This window comes from Chroicocephalus ridibundus, chromosome 10 (assembly GCF_963924245.1).
Source record: "Chroicocephalus ridibundus chromosome 10, bChrRid1.1, whole genome shotgun sequence".
Taxonomy (NCBI): domain Eukaryota; kingdom Metazoa; phylum Chordata; class Aves; order Charadriiformes; family Laridae; genus Chroicocephalus; species Chroicocephalus ridibundus.
The window spans coordinates 7627429-7643831 of record NC_086293.1 but is presented as its reverse complement, the minus strand read 5'-3'; the positions used below and the strand labels follow the sequence as shown (position 1 = coordinate 7643831).

At 38.1% G+C, this 16403-nt stretch overlaps 1 protein-coding gene across 2 annotated transcripts in view; it reads left to right on the top strand.

The window, feature by feature from the left end:
• NISCH (nischarin) overlaps positions 1-14806 on the top strand; it is a 32687-nt gene extending 17881 nt beyond the window's left edge. The window contains exons 10-21 of one of the 2 annotated variants that reach the window (XM_063348563.1): positions 344-529; positions 734-862; positions 1300-1413; positions 2240-2348; positions 5883-6004; positions 6895-6950; positions 7456-8769; positions 9184-9358; positions 10498-10651; positions 11235-11363; positions 12043-12204; positions 13406-14806. In XM_063348563.1, the coding sequence (XP_063204633.1) occupies positions 344-529; positions 734-862; positions 1300-1413; positions 2240-2348; positions 5883-6004; positions 6895-6950; positions 7456-8769; positions 9184-9358; positions 10498-10651; positions 11235-11363; positions 12043-12204; positions 13406-14034 (3279 nt within the window). In that variant the 3' untranslated portion in view covers positions 14035-14806. Of the gene's footprint in view, positions 1-343; positions 530-733; positions 863-1299; positions 1414-2239; positions 2357-5882; positions 6005-6894; positions 6951-7455; positions 8770-9183; positions 9359-10497; positions 10652-11234; positions 11364-12042; positions 12205-13405 lie in introns of those variants that run through there. The other variant, XR_010072854.1, reaches the window with a different exon arrangement.
• Positions 14807-16403: the final 1597 nt, after the last annotated feature.

The window sequence follows — 16403 nt, the reverse complement described above, 5'->3', positions numbered from 1 at the left end:
CAAATAGCTTATCCTTCATAACAGCAAGTACTCTTTTAACAGTGCATTTCTTGCTCTGGATATTTTAATTTCTTTGCCAATATTGACATATAACAGCTAGTTCTTAACTAAATTAATTCACTGCCAGCTGTTATCTGTGTGTTTGTAAAAATGCAGTTGAGGAAGTTCCCTTTCTACAAGCTTGAACCCATGTAATGAATAATTTCATGTCATGTTTTTCACGCTAGGCAGTGTCCAGCATGAAAACACAGTTGCACAAAAAAATGAGCAAGCCATAATACAATGTCTTTGATATTGCTCAATTTTAATTGGTGTATGATGTGGATTTTCTCTGCTTTTGTAGCATCTCTACAACCTTGTTCACCTGGACTTATCCTACAACAAGCTTACATCACTAGAAGGTGTTCACACAAAACTGGGAAACATCAAAACTCTGAATTTAGCAGGAAATCAGCTGGAAAGGCTGTGTGGTCTTAACAAACTGTACTCATTAGTCAACTTGGATCTGAGCAACAACAAAATAGAACAGGTAACTTGATTTTCAGTGTCAAATTCAATTGTGCTTCAGATCACAGGCAACTTCTTTTAGTGGGTGAAACTGCAAATAAATAAAAGTGGATGTATATAATTGTATTGTCATTGTATGTATGTAATTTATGCAAGAAATGCTCAGTCTGTATGCTCATTTTCATTTAGCCAATCTGTATTCATCCTTTTATTCAAAAACTTTCAGATTGATGAAGTGAAAAATATAGGAAACCTCCCATGCTTAGAAAAGGTGGTTTTATCCAGCAATCCATTGAGCATCATCCCTGATTACCGGACCAAAGTACTTGCTCAGTTTGGGGACAGGGCCTCAGAGGTAAGCCACAGTGCACTTCTTCCTTTGAAACTCGCATTTGAAAAAATCTTTTTCAAAGCCTGGGTGAGGAAAATAGTGTGAATGTTCTAAAAACCTGATGAGTTTTTAGTTTGCGTTGGAGAAGGTCTGTAGAGAATGAAACCATGTTAACATTATTCAACTATGCTTCTGGATCTAAATTAAAGTTTACCGTGTCTTCAGGGGGTAACAGTATGTTAATACTGAAACACAGTTGTGCTGGAAGGGTGTTAAGCTTCCCAAGCATTTCTGAGTTTGCATTAAATTTGTATCATGTTAGAGCAAGGTCTAATGTGATAATGGTTACAAAGATGCACATGGTTTGCATTAAGCTAATTTTTTACTATTACATTAATAAAAATAAGTTGCAGAGCTGCCTGTTTTCAATATTTTTAGATGTTTTAACTTTCTTTTTTTAGGTCTGTTTGGATAATATTGGTACCACAGAAAAGGAACTAGACACTGTGGAAGTGCTAAAAGCTATTCAAAAAGCAAAGGAGGTGAAATACAAGCTGAGCAACTCTGATAAAAAGGTGAGTCTGGTGCTGTGAGAGGAGTAGAATGTGCTGTGTGCAAAAAAAAAAAGCTTACAAATACTTCCACAAGTATTCTAAGCGGAATTCATTAAACTTTCCTTGGCATTAAAGTTTTTACGCTTTCTTTGTGCTTTAATGTGGTGCGAACTTTTAACGTTGCTTCTTTTTCCTAATTAGTTTTCAGTGTAATTTCAGTAATTGTCAGACTCCCTTTTTATGTTGGCTTGGGAGAGAGGAAACGAGAGGAAAAGATAAAATGACTTAATGGTGTACACAATGAATATGCAGTTGACCTTAACAACCATATTTTACATCTTATACAAGTACTGCAGAGGTGTGACTTTACCGCTTGTGTTGTGGAGTACTGAAATGACTTTCACAAACTTTCTTCTTGTGGGTGTTTAGCAGTGGAAAAGAATCAGAAATCTGAATGCTCCTTGCCTTCTCTTACGTGTATCTGTGTGCCGTGTAGTTGGTTAGTCTTGCTTTGGTAATAAACTTACTATCAGAACCTGTTCTGTCCCTACAGTGTAGAAATCCTGTTTTCATTTTTTTGTGGCTGTGAAACTTGCTGCTAGTTTTGTGCATACAGTGATTAGTCAGTGATCAGAATGACTTCTGTAAATGAATACTTAGTGGAATTTCACTTAGAGTGAAAGTAGAAACTTTGGAGGATCCCCACCCACCCCTGCAAAAAAAAAGCTGGCACTATCTTTCCTTTTACTAAAACTGAGAAAGCTTGTGTAGACTTATTTTAGTTCAGGATCTAATGTGTCCTATGTATTTAGTTTTTTCTTTAATCACTGCATACTTTCTTTATTAGATCAGTGAGGACTCCAGGCTCACTGCCGCCAGCTCCAAATCAAACTGTTCTTCTCTTACTGTTCGTCCTTCCTCTCCCTCTCTGCCTCGTCCTGTCAGCTCCAGCCAAGGTAATCATGTATGTATCGTGCTGCTGGGCTGAGCCTCTTGGTTCTGCTTTTCTAAGCTGCATTGATATACATGAATATTATGTGCATGGATAATAGGGCATATCAAGACAAAGCAGTAAGATCTGGTGGTATTGGCTTAGAAAGTGGAAGTTGTATGTGAATCAGCAAAACTGACCTGTTGTTCACCGTAGCGTTAATTAATTGTAGTGGAACTTTGGGTACAGGACTACTTTTACTGCATCATCCTGCAGAAATCACCAGCAGAGGACTATGTATCTTTTCTTAGTTTAGACACATGCCTTATGGAAAACCACGGCATGTAGAGACATGTTTTGCAATTACTTTTCTGCCTGTTCTTGGTCTGCAAAATGTGAGGTCAAGCAGCATCTGTTCCATTTTTACTCTTTTGCAAGAGCTGCATTTCCATCAAACCAAAAGGAAGATAGAAAAAGGAGAGGAGTAAAAGGCAGTTGTGGGATTAGTGTTCTGTCTGAGTCTGTGATTTCTGCACACCTGTTGTGCTCTACAGCACCTGCTAACCTTACCTGAAAATTACTTTTACTGTGTGTCTGAAATAAGCATGCTTGTTGCGTTAGGAATATATAAGAATGGCTTATCTTTCATCTTTTGTGGGAGAGCCCGTAAGACTGACTTACAGGAATACTCATTTGTGACTGAGAAGAGATGAAGATGCTCTTTTTTTCTGCTTTGAAAACTTAAAGTGCAGTAGGTCATGAATAGTGGGAGAAGGCTTTATAACCAATTAAAAGAGCAGGAATTATATTCTCAATAATTTTGGGTGGAATACATTACTCTTAATAAATTGGTGGACGGAGCAGAATAACATGCCTGAAAAGCTTGATCTTTGTAAAAAGTCCGTTGCTGTGATTTCTGCAAAATCAATAGAGGTGTCTTAGTTCACTCTATAAAAATTGAAATTGTTCTGACAGTGTTTGATTAAAGGACAGGCAAGTTACAGACTTAGTTGCTGTTTATGTACTTCATTTGCCTTTGTAGCCCTTCTAGTTGGCTTTTCATCTGCAGATAAAATGCCAGTTTTTCCAAAATGAAGTCAATGCTTGCTTTAAAGTATTAAGCATTTAAGGTATGAGATTGAGACAGTTTGTCTATAGAACAACCTGCATCTTTATACAGGACTAGGTGTAAAAATGCATGCCAGCAATCACTGTGACTGTTTAAAAGTTATTTGTCACTAGTCTTTTTCTATTACAGTAAATGTTTTGAAGCAAATGAGTCTTGGGAGGAAAAATACATCTAGATCTTTCTTTCTGAAGTACTTGGGAGTTTTATAGAATAGTTTGTGTTGGAAGGGGACCTTTAAAGGTCATCTAATCCAACCCGCCTGCAATGAGCAGGGACATCTTCAACTAGACCAGGTTGCTCAGAGCCCCATCCAACCTGAATGTAAATGTTTCCAGGGATGGGACATCTACCACCTCTCTGGGCAACCTATACCAGTGTTTCACCACCCTCGTTGTAAAAAAAAAAAAAAAAATCCTTCCTTTATATCTACTCCAAATCTACCCTCTTTCACTTTAAAACCATTACCCCTTGTTCTGTTGCAACAGGCCCTCTTAAAAAGTTTGTCCCTATCTTTCTTATAAGTTCCTTTTAAGTACTGGAAGGCCGCAATGAGGTCTCCCTCAAGCCTTCTCTTCTCCAGGCTGAACAACCCCAGCTCTCTCAGCCTGTCCTCATAGGAGAGGTGCTCCAGCCCTCTCATCATTTTCTGTGGCCTCCTCTGGACCCACTCCAACAGGTCCATGTCTTTCCTGTGCTGAGAGCTCCAGAGCTGAACGCAGTACTCCAGGTGGGGTCTCACCAGAGCAGAGTAGAGGGGCAGAATCACCTCCCTCAGCTGCTGGCCATGCTTCTTTTGTTGCAGCCCAGGATATGGTTGGCTTTCTGGGCTGCGAGCGCATATTGTTGGCTCATGTCCAGCTTTTCATCCACCAGTACCCCCAAGTCCTTCTCAGGGCTGCTCTCAATGCCTTCATCCCCCAGCCTATATTGATATTGGGGGTTGCCCTGACCCAGGCGCAGGACCCTGCACTTGGCCTTGTTGAACCTCATGAGGCTCACATGGGCCCACTTCTCAAGCTTGTCCAGGTCCATCTGGATGGCATCTTGTCCCTTATAGAAAGACTGGTATAAGAGTAAAGGTTTATTTACTTCAGTCCTTTTTCACAAGTTCCTTTAGTAGAGTCTTGGGGAAGGCTTTTGTAAATAGTAGGAAAATTAGTACTAGGGCAGACTATTTTTCAGGTTTAACAATAGAAATTGATTATTTGCTACATATCTGTCTATCAGAGATTGATTTCAAAATACTGATTTTGAGAAATATATTTTTAAAAATGGAATTAGCTAGGTAGTTAGTTTCACTGTTAGACCTTAAATCATGAATAATGGAATTAATTTCCTGATATGCTATTTCTATGAATTGTTTTCTCTGCAGTTTTTCTGGACACCATCTGTTTCCGTAACATATTATTCATATTAAGTGTCACTGGCAAATGGCTTATGGAAAAAGATTAAATATTTATATAGGAAACAAAGATAAAAATAATGCTGTCATGGTCTGTTTTTCCTGTCAATTTGAGTTTCCTTCTTGCTAACACAGTATTTTGTTCAAGTAGTAAATACCTCTTGTGTTTCCTCTGACTATGAGATGGTTTGATGTAATCTACTAAACTTTATCATCAATCCAGAAAGATACATGCAGGAGTTTCTGTGCTCACGCCAGAAGCGTATCCACACTGTAATTCTGTTGTTCATTTGTGCATTTATATACTTGAGCTCCCTGGCTGGCTCAGTGGTAATGCTGAAAATTGATTTGCTCTGTTGCATCAGTGCGATGCTGTGAAATATCAAAGAGGCAAAAAGTCAAATGTCCCTGAGAATGTTGGTTTATATCCACTCGTGATAAGTTTTTACTGCTGATTCAGCTTTGAACCCTTCAAAAAGATTCTGAATAAGGTGAGATAATTGTCTTGAATGGTGTTTGAGGGACCAGACCTTCTGAGTCTGGTTAAAGGTTTTACACAGATATTATACTACTTCACTTGAAGACTACAGAAATTTGAGAGAATGCTACAAAGCTTACAAAGAGTGCTCTGCTGGATTTTTTCCAGACTGGCAATGTTTTGGTAAAAGTAAGGGTTAGTATTAACAAAACTGACTAGTTATGTTAAAATTAAACCATGTGATGTTAAAATTAAATCACGTGAAGAACTCTTACACCAGATGTTGAGATTTAAATTGTTAGCTTGAAAAATAAGCTTAAATGGCCTTTAGTGCAACTTTCAGTGCTGTTAAAGGTACTTCAGTAATCAGGCTAAAATTCTGCCTGCTTTTGTTTTGTCCTGGCTATTATGTGCAGATACCCTTTAGCTTTAATGATTTATGATCAGATCTTGGTTATACCATTTTAAATCCACTTGTTTGGCAGATACTATTAGACATTCATTTAGGTTTTGCTTCAGTGATTTTAAGAGATGTTTATATTTGTTCTAGAAATAATTTGTGAAGAAACAGTCCTAGCCAGCAGTTTTTTGCAGTCCAGTGGTTCGACTCCTACAGACCATACAGTTCCCCAGAGATGCTTTGAAATACCAGACTCCAGATGTAAAAATCAGGTAATTGCCATCCTTCTGTCTATTTTATGGTATTTTTAAGTGGTTTTGCAAGCTTATTTCTGATATTAGATGTCTGTTACGATAGTAATCCATAGCAAAGTTTTTTTTGATTCTCAGAGCTATTGTAAGGGAGAAGGAGGTAGCCCCAAGTTTGAGTGAAGCGGTTGGTCTGCCTTGTAAATTAAATGCAAAATTTAAGTTTACTAGAGTTACAGAGAATTGTTGTCACTATGTCATGACTTTGAGAAGTTTTCCCAGTATTAGTATCACATCATTTAATATCCACTTAGATACTGAGTGTAAGACTTCTGTCTTACCTTATTACAATATCAGTTTTTGAAAAGCGGTTCTCTTGCTAGTAGAGTGGAAGAACCTTCTCCCTGTCAATAAGTAACGGGCTTAATTTGTCTCCTTCAAACTCCTGCTGCTTGATAACTTCTGTACTGTGATTTCATTTGTTGTGTTGGAAACACTCTTCATATGTATGGCTTCAAGGAATGAGACGGCAAGACTTGGGGGAATCTCTTCCTTTGCTACCAGTGTAGTTGGTCTTTGTCAAGTTCCTCTACCTTTTTGGCTCACTTTACTTCAGTAAAAATTTGTAGTGTGCTGAAATGTCCATGGGTCACAGGTTGGATCTGTTCTCAAGTCAGCAGCAGTTTCTTCTTTTCCTGCATTCATAGACTGCTCAACCTAAAGTAAACAGATAGTGTTTCAGGATCCTTAAAGGATAGCTGTTCAGCTGCTCAGGAGTACAACAGTCAGGACTTCGCAGTCAGTTGACTAGTTTTAAAAAGCAGCTGCCAACATTAACTTTGCTTTTCATGTATGCTGAAGTCTGACAGCAGCTGTAAGTAGTTGACGGCTTCCTGATGTTTTCTTCTCCTTAGGCACCTGTGCCTCTACTGGATTCATGCAAAAAGTATGGAAGTGGTCATCATATGTGGTAAGCTAGATATACAAGTTCTGGTTTAAATCCTCATTAGCTTTTGGGTAGTAACAGTGGATGCTGCATTTTTAAACCTGGCCTTTAAGCAGTACAGTCTCTTTGTATGCTGCCTCTGTTCAGTTGTTTTTTTGAACCAAAATCAATTTCATGGTGTGAAGTGTTTTTAACCTTTGAACCCTGGAATGCAGTTGGTAGTTTCAAAACCAGCAGTAGCTGTATTGTAAAGTCCTTTAATGCACAGTGACGTGCTTATTGGGGTTGGGAAGTGGAAGATGAGTTAAACATTTTAGGTTTTACTTTCTATAGCATTACATGCTACCAGCCTTTAAAATCAATAGCTGTGTGTGCACTATGAAGATGTTTTACAAAATTACAATGACTTAAGTGTAGTAACAAGAGTAAACCTCAAACTTCTGAGAAGCAGCACCATGAATTGTAGGTAGCTACGTCTGATTTTTAAATTCAGTTTTGTACTTACTGTGGCTTGTTTTCTCTTTTGAAGTTTGAATCATTCAGAAGAACACTGTGTGGTGCCTGACCCCTGTAACACCATCATCTTGCCTTTTAATTGTATGTCATACACTGCCACAAACCAAGATTTTATCCAGCACCTTTCTGCCTTGATAGTGCAGACTGTGCAGAGATCGCCCCCCTCCTTTACAGAGAATAAAGGAAGCCCTCCTGGTGATTCCAGAACCACAGACAAAGAAGATGGATATTTTGAAATGGGACTTAATGAAGGAGATCAGACTTTTGAGTTCAGCACTCCTTCAGATACTCAGTCATCTGACAACATAGCAGTCGAGAGTGTTGACATAGTCAAAATTCTCTGGAGTTTTTCTATTCACATTCATAACGGACTCAGGCAGTTTGCTTCCTGTTTGGTTTTGACTGATGACATGCTAGCTGTGTTTGAGATTCCTCATCAGGAATTGAGAGGAAATTGCCAGCACATCTCTTCTGCCTTGAAATTAACGCTGTGTTTTCCGTATACTGATCTAACAGAATTTGGCTTTCTCCTGCCAGAAATCTGTTTAACCCTGAAGCTGAAAAACAGTGAAAACTACTTGTTTATTGTTTCAGACTCCCAGAATCTTCAAGACTTTTATTCTTGTTTACACGCGTGTTGCTATCAACACTACACATCAGTGTTACCAAGCTCCACGTTGTACTGTGGAAAAGCAAACCTCCAAGAGTTTCTCTGTCAGCTTATGGAATTGAATTGCATTTCAGCAGAAGATGTTGAAATAAAAGGTTGTTTCCCAACCTATCTTGTTTGTGGGAATAAAACCAGTGTTCAGAAAATCTTGCATCCACCAGAGTCAGCTGGCAATAACAAAGAACGGTCAAAAAATGTTTTGTGTTCTGCACTTTATTCTTCAGTGTATAAATCTTCTGACCAGGGTCCCTGTGTGGTTCATCCGTGTTGGATATTTCTGACACCCCAGTATTTGTACATAGTAAAGGTGGATTTCAGTTTACTGCCAGGTAAATGGGTAGGCACAGAAGACTTGGAAAGTGTATTTAAGCTGAATAGGATTCCGTTAGCATCACTTGTGTTGCATCCAACTCATGGTTCCACCCAGCAGAAGGGTTCATTTTCGGATGGGCACGTGTTGGAGTTGCTCGTTGGATACAGAATTGTTACAGCAGTGTTTGTTCTACCTCATGAGAAATTCCACTTCCTAAGAATCTACGGTCTTTTAAGGACACTCCTGCAGGATGTTAAGACTATTATTATTTTCAAAGCTGCAAACAAGCCAGATGCTGTAAGAAATCATGTTGTGGAGGCAAACAGACATGGTCAGTCAGCAAGGTAATAATTCCCATAAAGGTCTGTTGCATGGTGCTGAAGTGAATGTGGCCTAGCCCAGTGTGTTTACAGTTGTCATTGGTTTTGGCCTGTAGTATTGATGAACTACTTTTTCATTCTGGTAGGATGTGCGAATGGTTATCCTGGGCTGTACCTGTCTAACTTGTTTGGTTTGTTTTATGGTTGCAGCATAAAATGTATTGTGGAAGGAGACTTTCTATTTCATGTGATTACAGGCTGAGGTCGTGGCAGATTGACGGCTATGCTCAAGAGAAATCATGTGAAGTAAACTATTAAGAATAGAAGTTGTCCACCCATTCCTAATTTCTGAATGAACTATACAGTATTAATTTTTGTAGGGGAAGAGCTGTGTATTTCCTTAAATTTGATTTAATGGGTTTTCTGGATCTCTTCTAGCTTTTGCAAGCCTCATCTGACACTGTCATCTTTATATCCATCTGAATTTCTTATGCAGAAGATAACAGAAGATAACCAGATTCCTGTTCACCTTCGTGTTTCTGTGTCTCTGCAGTATGTGGCTGGGCTGAAAGGAAATGCCCTAGTTGAGTTTTTCCATGGCAACATTGCAGAGGTATTATGTCTAGCCCAGGTGTATAAAAAGATGCCATGTGGCCTTTCAGTACTATACAATATTTTTAAAAGAACTTTCCTGATCAAACTTAAGAGTTAGGCTCTGTGAAACCTGGAAGCGTTTTGGATAAAAGCCTGTTTGCATTACTCCATTTTGGCTTCCCCGCTACCATGATTGGTATCCTGCCAGGATATACTTTGGCTTCGGGAGCCTTGATGCAAAACAGCAGAGTACATTTGTGTATCGCTTGAAGATATGATTACTCCAAGAATGTGCTCTTTTTTCTTTAAAGTAGCAAAAAGAAAGAAAATTAGTGGAGTTGGAATTATATTGTGACCATATGAGCAGATAAACCTAATTTCTGAATAACATATTTATAGTGTGTGGGGAACGTGAAATTTAAAAGCACAAATCTTATCTTTAAATTCATGATGTGACTTTTTCAGTGATTAAATCATTGTGGTCTGAGTACAAATGTCAATTGAAAAGCTTATTGAGTAATAGAGACATTTTTTATTCCCTTACCTCACTTCAGATCTTTTAAGTAAGCACAAGTTATAAGTTGTGCTTTTCTTTTTACACCAGGAGAAGCTGATAAAGAAAGGTCACTAATTTGAGGATTCACAGTGAGCTCATCAAGCTAGAAGCTGGGAAGATGCCTAGTTGGAAGAGTGGTTGTAGCGGCAAGCTGTGCTTCTGTCCTCTCTCTTGAGGATCTTTGAATCCAGCCCCTCAGTAGCATCTGAAGGCTCAATAGACTTTTTGAGGCTTGGGAGGCACTGCTCATCTGTTGATTAAAATTTTGCCTGCAGTGTTTGTTCTAGAAAGTCTTTGTTGTGCACTAGATGTTTTTTTCTAGAAACTAGAAAGTTTTGGTCAGAAAACAAGGAATAATTAGACCATGACAGAATTTCTTACATTAAACACAAGACATTTTCAGTAGACTGCTGTTGTGTTTGCATCAAAGCTGCTGCGTTTAGCGGCTGTGAGGTGAACTTCTGCGCTTTGTCTATAGCATGTTCAGGTGCTTCAGATTTTGAAATTGTCTTTCTAGTAGTCTAAAGTTGCCACTAAGGCGATGAAACTGTCTGAAATATCAAAGTGTGCAAGTGATTTAGGAAATACAATTTGCATCTTAGGTGGAAAACGAAGAGTTGAGACATCTTATGTGGTCTTCAGTTCTGTTTTACAAGACTCCCAATGTGGAAGTGATGGCTTGTGTGCTTCTGTCAACAAAAGCTATTTACTTTCTGTTGGATGATTCTTTCATTCATGCTGATGAGCACCAGTCAGGTAAGATAGTTATTTTGATCCTTAATAAGGCTACCAAGTTAATGCATGTCTGTGTGTTTGTCTTCAGTTTAAGTACCAGTTTTCGTTGATACTCTTACTTGGACTTCCTAGTTGAGGGAGACAATGGGACTGTTTGCTTTATGCAAAGTACTTGTATGAGGCTTTTATGTTCAAAAAACAGGGTCTTGAGTCATGGCTGCTTCACAAACAGACCCTTCCGTGTGCCATTGTATCCATGCTTTTCTCAGGTGTCATTTCATATAGTCCCTAGCTGCTTCACCTGGGCAGCTGAAGGCCCTTTCATAACCAAAATGGTAAATAAAGGGTCATGAAAATCATAGTGTACATTCAATTCATGCAAGCAGTTTGTTAATGCATGTGCTGATTTAAATCTGTGATGTGACAGCTACTTCAAGAAATGCTGTTAACAAGGAGATTTGGTTGTATTTGTTGATCGAGAAATTATTAGCCAGTAGTCCCACCTTCTTACTAATTTCTTCCTTCAAGTGTGATATAGGTATAATGGAAAGAAGAATCTGTTCTTTTTCTTTTGACTTTTTTCTCATATATCCTTTTCCAACAGATTTTTGGAACAAAGAAAACTCAGATTGTGAAAATAGTTCTTTCCACCTCTCTTGCTGCTTTGTGCTAAAACTTAACGACCTGCAGTCAGTAAATGTTGGCCTGTTTGACCAATACTTCCGAATTACTGGTGAGTACATCTTGTGCTTTAAGTTTTTCCAGTTCTATTTTGTCTTTTTAGTCTTGTCTTAGATGGATTCCTGTCTTTATTTTATTAGTGAGATGGAAGAGTAAATTATTTTGTTACTACTTTTTCCTTAAAAGAAATTAAGTTACTGTAACCCTGGTGGTGCTGTACTAGTAGGCTGATAATATTGTCTTGCAGTATCTTGTAATTGAGGTAACTGGGAAGCTTATTATCGATGAATTAATTGGCCCCAAAAGTGCTCTTAAAAATTCTACTGTCTTAATGACACATAAAAAGGGAAATCTAAAGTCTTGCTGTTCTGAAGCTTTGGCTTGCAAAAAAAGAATAACAAGTTCACAAAGAAAACTGAGGGCAGTTTTTTCTGTGAGATAAATTGTGATGATAAGAAGATAATAAGGTTGAACTACAGCAATAGTAGAACAGTTAAATCTTAAGTATACATCACACTTTAAATCAAGAGAAATTATATTCTTTATTTTTGGTGGGATTTTTAAGGATTCTGTTTTCCAAGGATTTGGAAGCTTTCTGAATAATGATGCATGTTTTCAGGAGAAATAATCCTTGTGAGAAATCTTTTTTTGGTGACAGCTGCATGTTGGTTGGAGAAATAATAATGCCACATACAGATTTGTGAGTGGTTTACATTCTGTCTTTTCTTCAGGACACTCTGCAGATCATATAGTCACCTGCCTGACAAGAGACAGTTACAACACTCACACCTTCATACAGCAGCTTATGGCAGTTCTGTCACTGCTTGCACGCACACCTTCACCTGAACCAGTAGATAAAGACTTCTACTCTGAATTTGGGAGTAAGAACACGGGTGAGTGGTCTTCTCTACATGTTGTGAGTTATTTAGGCATCAAACTTAGAACACCATCTAAAGTGTACTGATTAAAAACTCTTTTGAGGGAAATTTATGCATCAGTTGTTTCCTATTTGATACCTTAACCAAACTCCATGACTTTATTTTATATGTGCCTTATCTGAACAAAATTGTTAAATATAAAGCCTCGCACATATGAAGTTAGTGATGGCTTCTTGAGTCCAGCAGAAACAGCACTTCCTATACAGTATTTTCAGGTGCGTACTAGTGTAGCTCCCACTGCAAGTTTCAGCCTAACCTGTAAAGACTTGTAGGTTAAAAAACAGTGTAGGGAACAGAGTCCTCACTTGCTCAAATAAAAGAATCCTGTCATTCTTGAGAATGTAGTGAAGTGAAAACTAGACTTTTTAAGGTTTGTTAGGTTCGATTCCAATATCAGGTGAAACTTTTTTGATTAGAATTCTGAAGCAAGTTGAAGGCACAAAATAAAATGGCATTTTCCTGAAGAATAGTGCTTATTGTTACTGTTACAAGGAGAAGCTGCTTAAACCCAGAAAATGCAAGGTTTTGAAAATGCAACCAATTGATTTATGTGAAAAAAGCAGGCATGCTTCCTTCAAGCTTTGGTATGTTGTATTTCAACACTTACAGGAAGTAGGGCACTGCAGTGTCACCTCCTGCCACTCCAGAACGTAGCATGGAGTACTCGTCCAGTTGGGATATAAAAGTAATTTGTGTAGAGTCATCTTTTTCTTTTTTTATTTTAATTCCTGCTTTTTCTTTCTGCTTAGAAGCAGGGATTTTGTTTGTGTTCAGAGGTCTGATAATTCTCTCAGTGAGTTCAGAACTGGGGAGTGGGAAGGAGGCAGAGGAGGTCAGCTGGTAGGGAAGTGGATAATCTCTGACATGAGAATCCAGCTGTATTTCCTTTAACCTCTTCTGCCATTGCCCTGAACTAGTTATGTGGTTAGAAATTTGCAGAAAACTATGTTGATAATGCAAGAGAGACTCCAGTAGAGATCTGCAATCTAAATAAAATTATTCTAATATTGTCTACAGGTAAAGCCGTATATGAATAGATACAAAACCTGAATTCTTCCAGCTGCAGTCAAATGTCAAAGGTTGTTGCTTATCCTAATGCATTAAGAAAGTATTGCGTAGTACTAAATGGAAGTATAATTATGTATGTTTCTTGCAGGAAAAATGGAGAATTATGAACTGATTCACTCTAGCAGAGTAAAATTTATTTATCCAAATGAAGAGGAAATTGGGGACCTTGCTTTTCTAGTGGCAGAGAAGATGGATGGTTTGACTAATCTTCAGTCCCTCAACATCCTTCTGTATGTGTTGGCATTTCAAGTAAATCATGTTGAAGGATCTGCCCAAAACACTAGTTCGCTTCAACCTAAAACACTTATATTAACCAGCTCTGATTTGTTCCTCTTTGATGAAGATTATATCAGTTACCCACTACCTGAATTTGCGAAGGAACCACCAAAGAGAGATAAGTATCAGCTTGTAGATGGAAGACGAATCCGGGATTTAGATAGAGTACTGATGGGTTATCAAACATATCCGCAGGCCCTTACATTTGTGTTTGATGATGTTCAGAATCAGGATCTGATGCAGAATTTAACACTGGATCACTTTGGAGAAACCGATAGTGCCCCAAAGGGAAATGCAAAACAAGAAGGCAGCAGGAGCAGAGAGATCCAGTGGTACATCTTTATCCCAAGTGCAGAAAGCAGGGAGAAATTAATTTCATTACTTGCAAGACAGTGGGAGATCTTGTGTGGTAGGGAACTGCCTTTGGAACTCACTGGGTAATTATTGCACAGCTAATTGATTTCAGTGTCTGTTATAAGGTAAAGCACAGTGTTTAAATAGGTAGCGTCTGTCAAGTTCTGGTTTTTTTTTTTCAATAAGGAGCTGACCTGGACTCCCTTGCTCCCTAGTGCACTGAACATTTAATAGTACACAGAAATATTCTGAAGTGTTAACTGGGGACTGAACTTCTTGTAAATTCTATTTTTTATGCAATAGTATATAGTAAAAAAAAAATCATGAGACATCCTGGGAAACTGTATGGAAAAATTAAGGAGTCAACACTAGATATGCTGTCGTCTAGGGCTGTTAAGGTTTCCGCTATTTTTCTGTATATATCAGTCTTGCTGTTCTATACAAATTCTAATGTGTAAATAAGGGTAAATGCTCGTGTATGTTGAAGTGCAATGTTCTTTGTATGAGAAGTATTTTGGGTATGCTGCTAATGCTTATTATTTAATGATCTTAGTTTTACATATGTTTTCATTTGGAGCCAAATGTAATTATTTGCTGCCAATCATGAATTTAGCAGTAAAATTTGAGCCGCAAGCAGGTGACGTTTTCATATGAAATTTGTTTCCTGGGCATTCTTTTTCCTTACCCTAGGATAAAGAATAATTGCCTGTTAAAGATCCACTCAGTGTCATCTTGAAAGTGGAAATACCAAACATGGGTATGTGAGCATTTTGTCAGCAAATAATGAATTTGTATCTCTGAACACAAAGTCTTTCTTTTGCCTATTTTGTCAATACAAATAAAGTGTAATTTGACAGTTTTCTTTTGGCCTTGTCTTTATTCATTTATCTTGTGTTTGCAGGATACAAAATCAGCAGCACATATGTTCCTAGAGTGTATTGTAAGGTATGAAATATGCAGCAAGATGAAAGAAGAAAATAGTTTATTCTACTATAGCGGGTTTGTACTGGTCCAGAAACAGAGCTGAGTCGTGGAAACTGAGGATCTGCAGCTTCTAAACACAATTTAAGGAGGATCTATTTCAAGTGCTTTTGCTTCATCAGATATTAAAGAATTGCTTTCCAAGTTGTCATCTTTAACTTGAATAGTTTTAGTCTATCCCATGACAGTAAAATCCCTACTTGCTATTATGAAGACAAATACTGAGACTTTGAAAAATACTATTCTATGTCCACTGAGATTAAGAAGGGAAGGACTGTTTTGATACATATGTGCCAGCTGCTGTGGCTTAAAACTGATGCTCTTTAAAAACAAATAGAAAATTTTAAGTTGGAGGAGACATCTGGATGTCTAACAGTCGAGCTCAGAACAGGACAAACTTTAAGCAGGAAGCTCAGGGCCTAGTCCAAACAAGTTCTGAGTTTTCTCCAAGAATGTCAAGTCCACAGTGGCACTGGGAATGTGGTGGTTCCGCGGAGTATTTTTCCATGATGATGAGGAGTTTGTCTGTGCTTTTTGGGCTCCACAAGCCAGGAATGTTGCAGTCAGTGCAAGGATGACAGACACAGGCAGCCAAAGTCAAATTGTCTTGCAGGATGCAGTGGAGTTCCCCAAGCGATGAAGGTGAGGAATATTACTTGAGCACTGCTCTGTTTTACAGTTTAACAGAGGAAACATAGCCCTTCTCAAGCTTAGACCAAACTGAATAATTAAGGTAGGTACCGTAGACTCTTGGTGAAAACTAAACTACTCCCTGAAATCTCAAGGATACTTATGTTGTCATTAGGTAGAAAAAAAACCCCTGTAACTTCTAAAATAAACATCCTAGGGATAAACTAATTAAAAGCTTAGGTCTTCACTAGTTCTTTCCAAAGTAACTCTGGTAGTCACTTATTTGTAATTCTTGTAGGTAACACTTTCAAGTTGCTACAGGCTCCTCTTACAGTCTGATCTGCGAGCATTTAAGAAATTGCCACATGAACAGATTATTTGATAATGGTTTAAGTGAATGCAAAGGGAATCTGTAATGAGTCCTATGGAACTGCCTAGCATTTGAGCCAACATGAATAGATGCCTCTGCTCTTATGCTAGGGATCATACTTGTTGTTTCTGGATCCTACTTCCATCTTATTTACAAGGCCTGTCCTGGGGGATGCTTTGTGCTTGAGATAGACCTGAGTTCTGTTTCTAAGCATCCTTTGCAAAGCCCAACTGTTCAAATATATTTTAATACACTAGTGCATATCATAGAACCATGTATTAGAATAAACAAGGATAATCCCCTGCTTGTTACATAGTCTGAGCAGTTAACATCTCTTTTCACATTTTTATTGCAGCAAGAACACAGCTGTGATTGAACTTGAAATTCTTTTAAGTCCACAGCTGGTTAAAACATTAAATCTATCCCTTTGGATCAGATTATTAATCCAGGAAACAGGTACAGTTGCCCCTTGAGA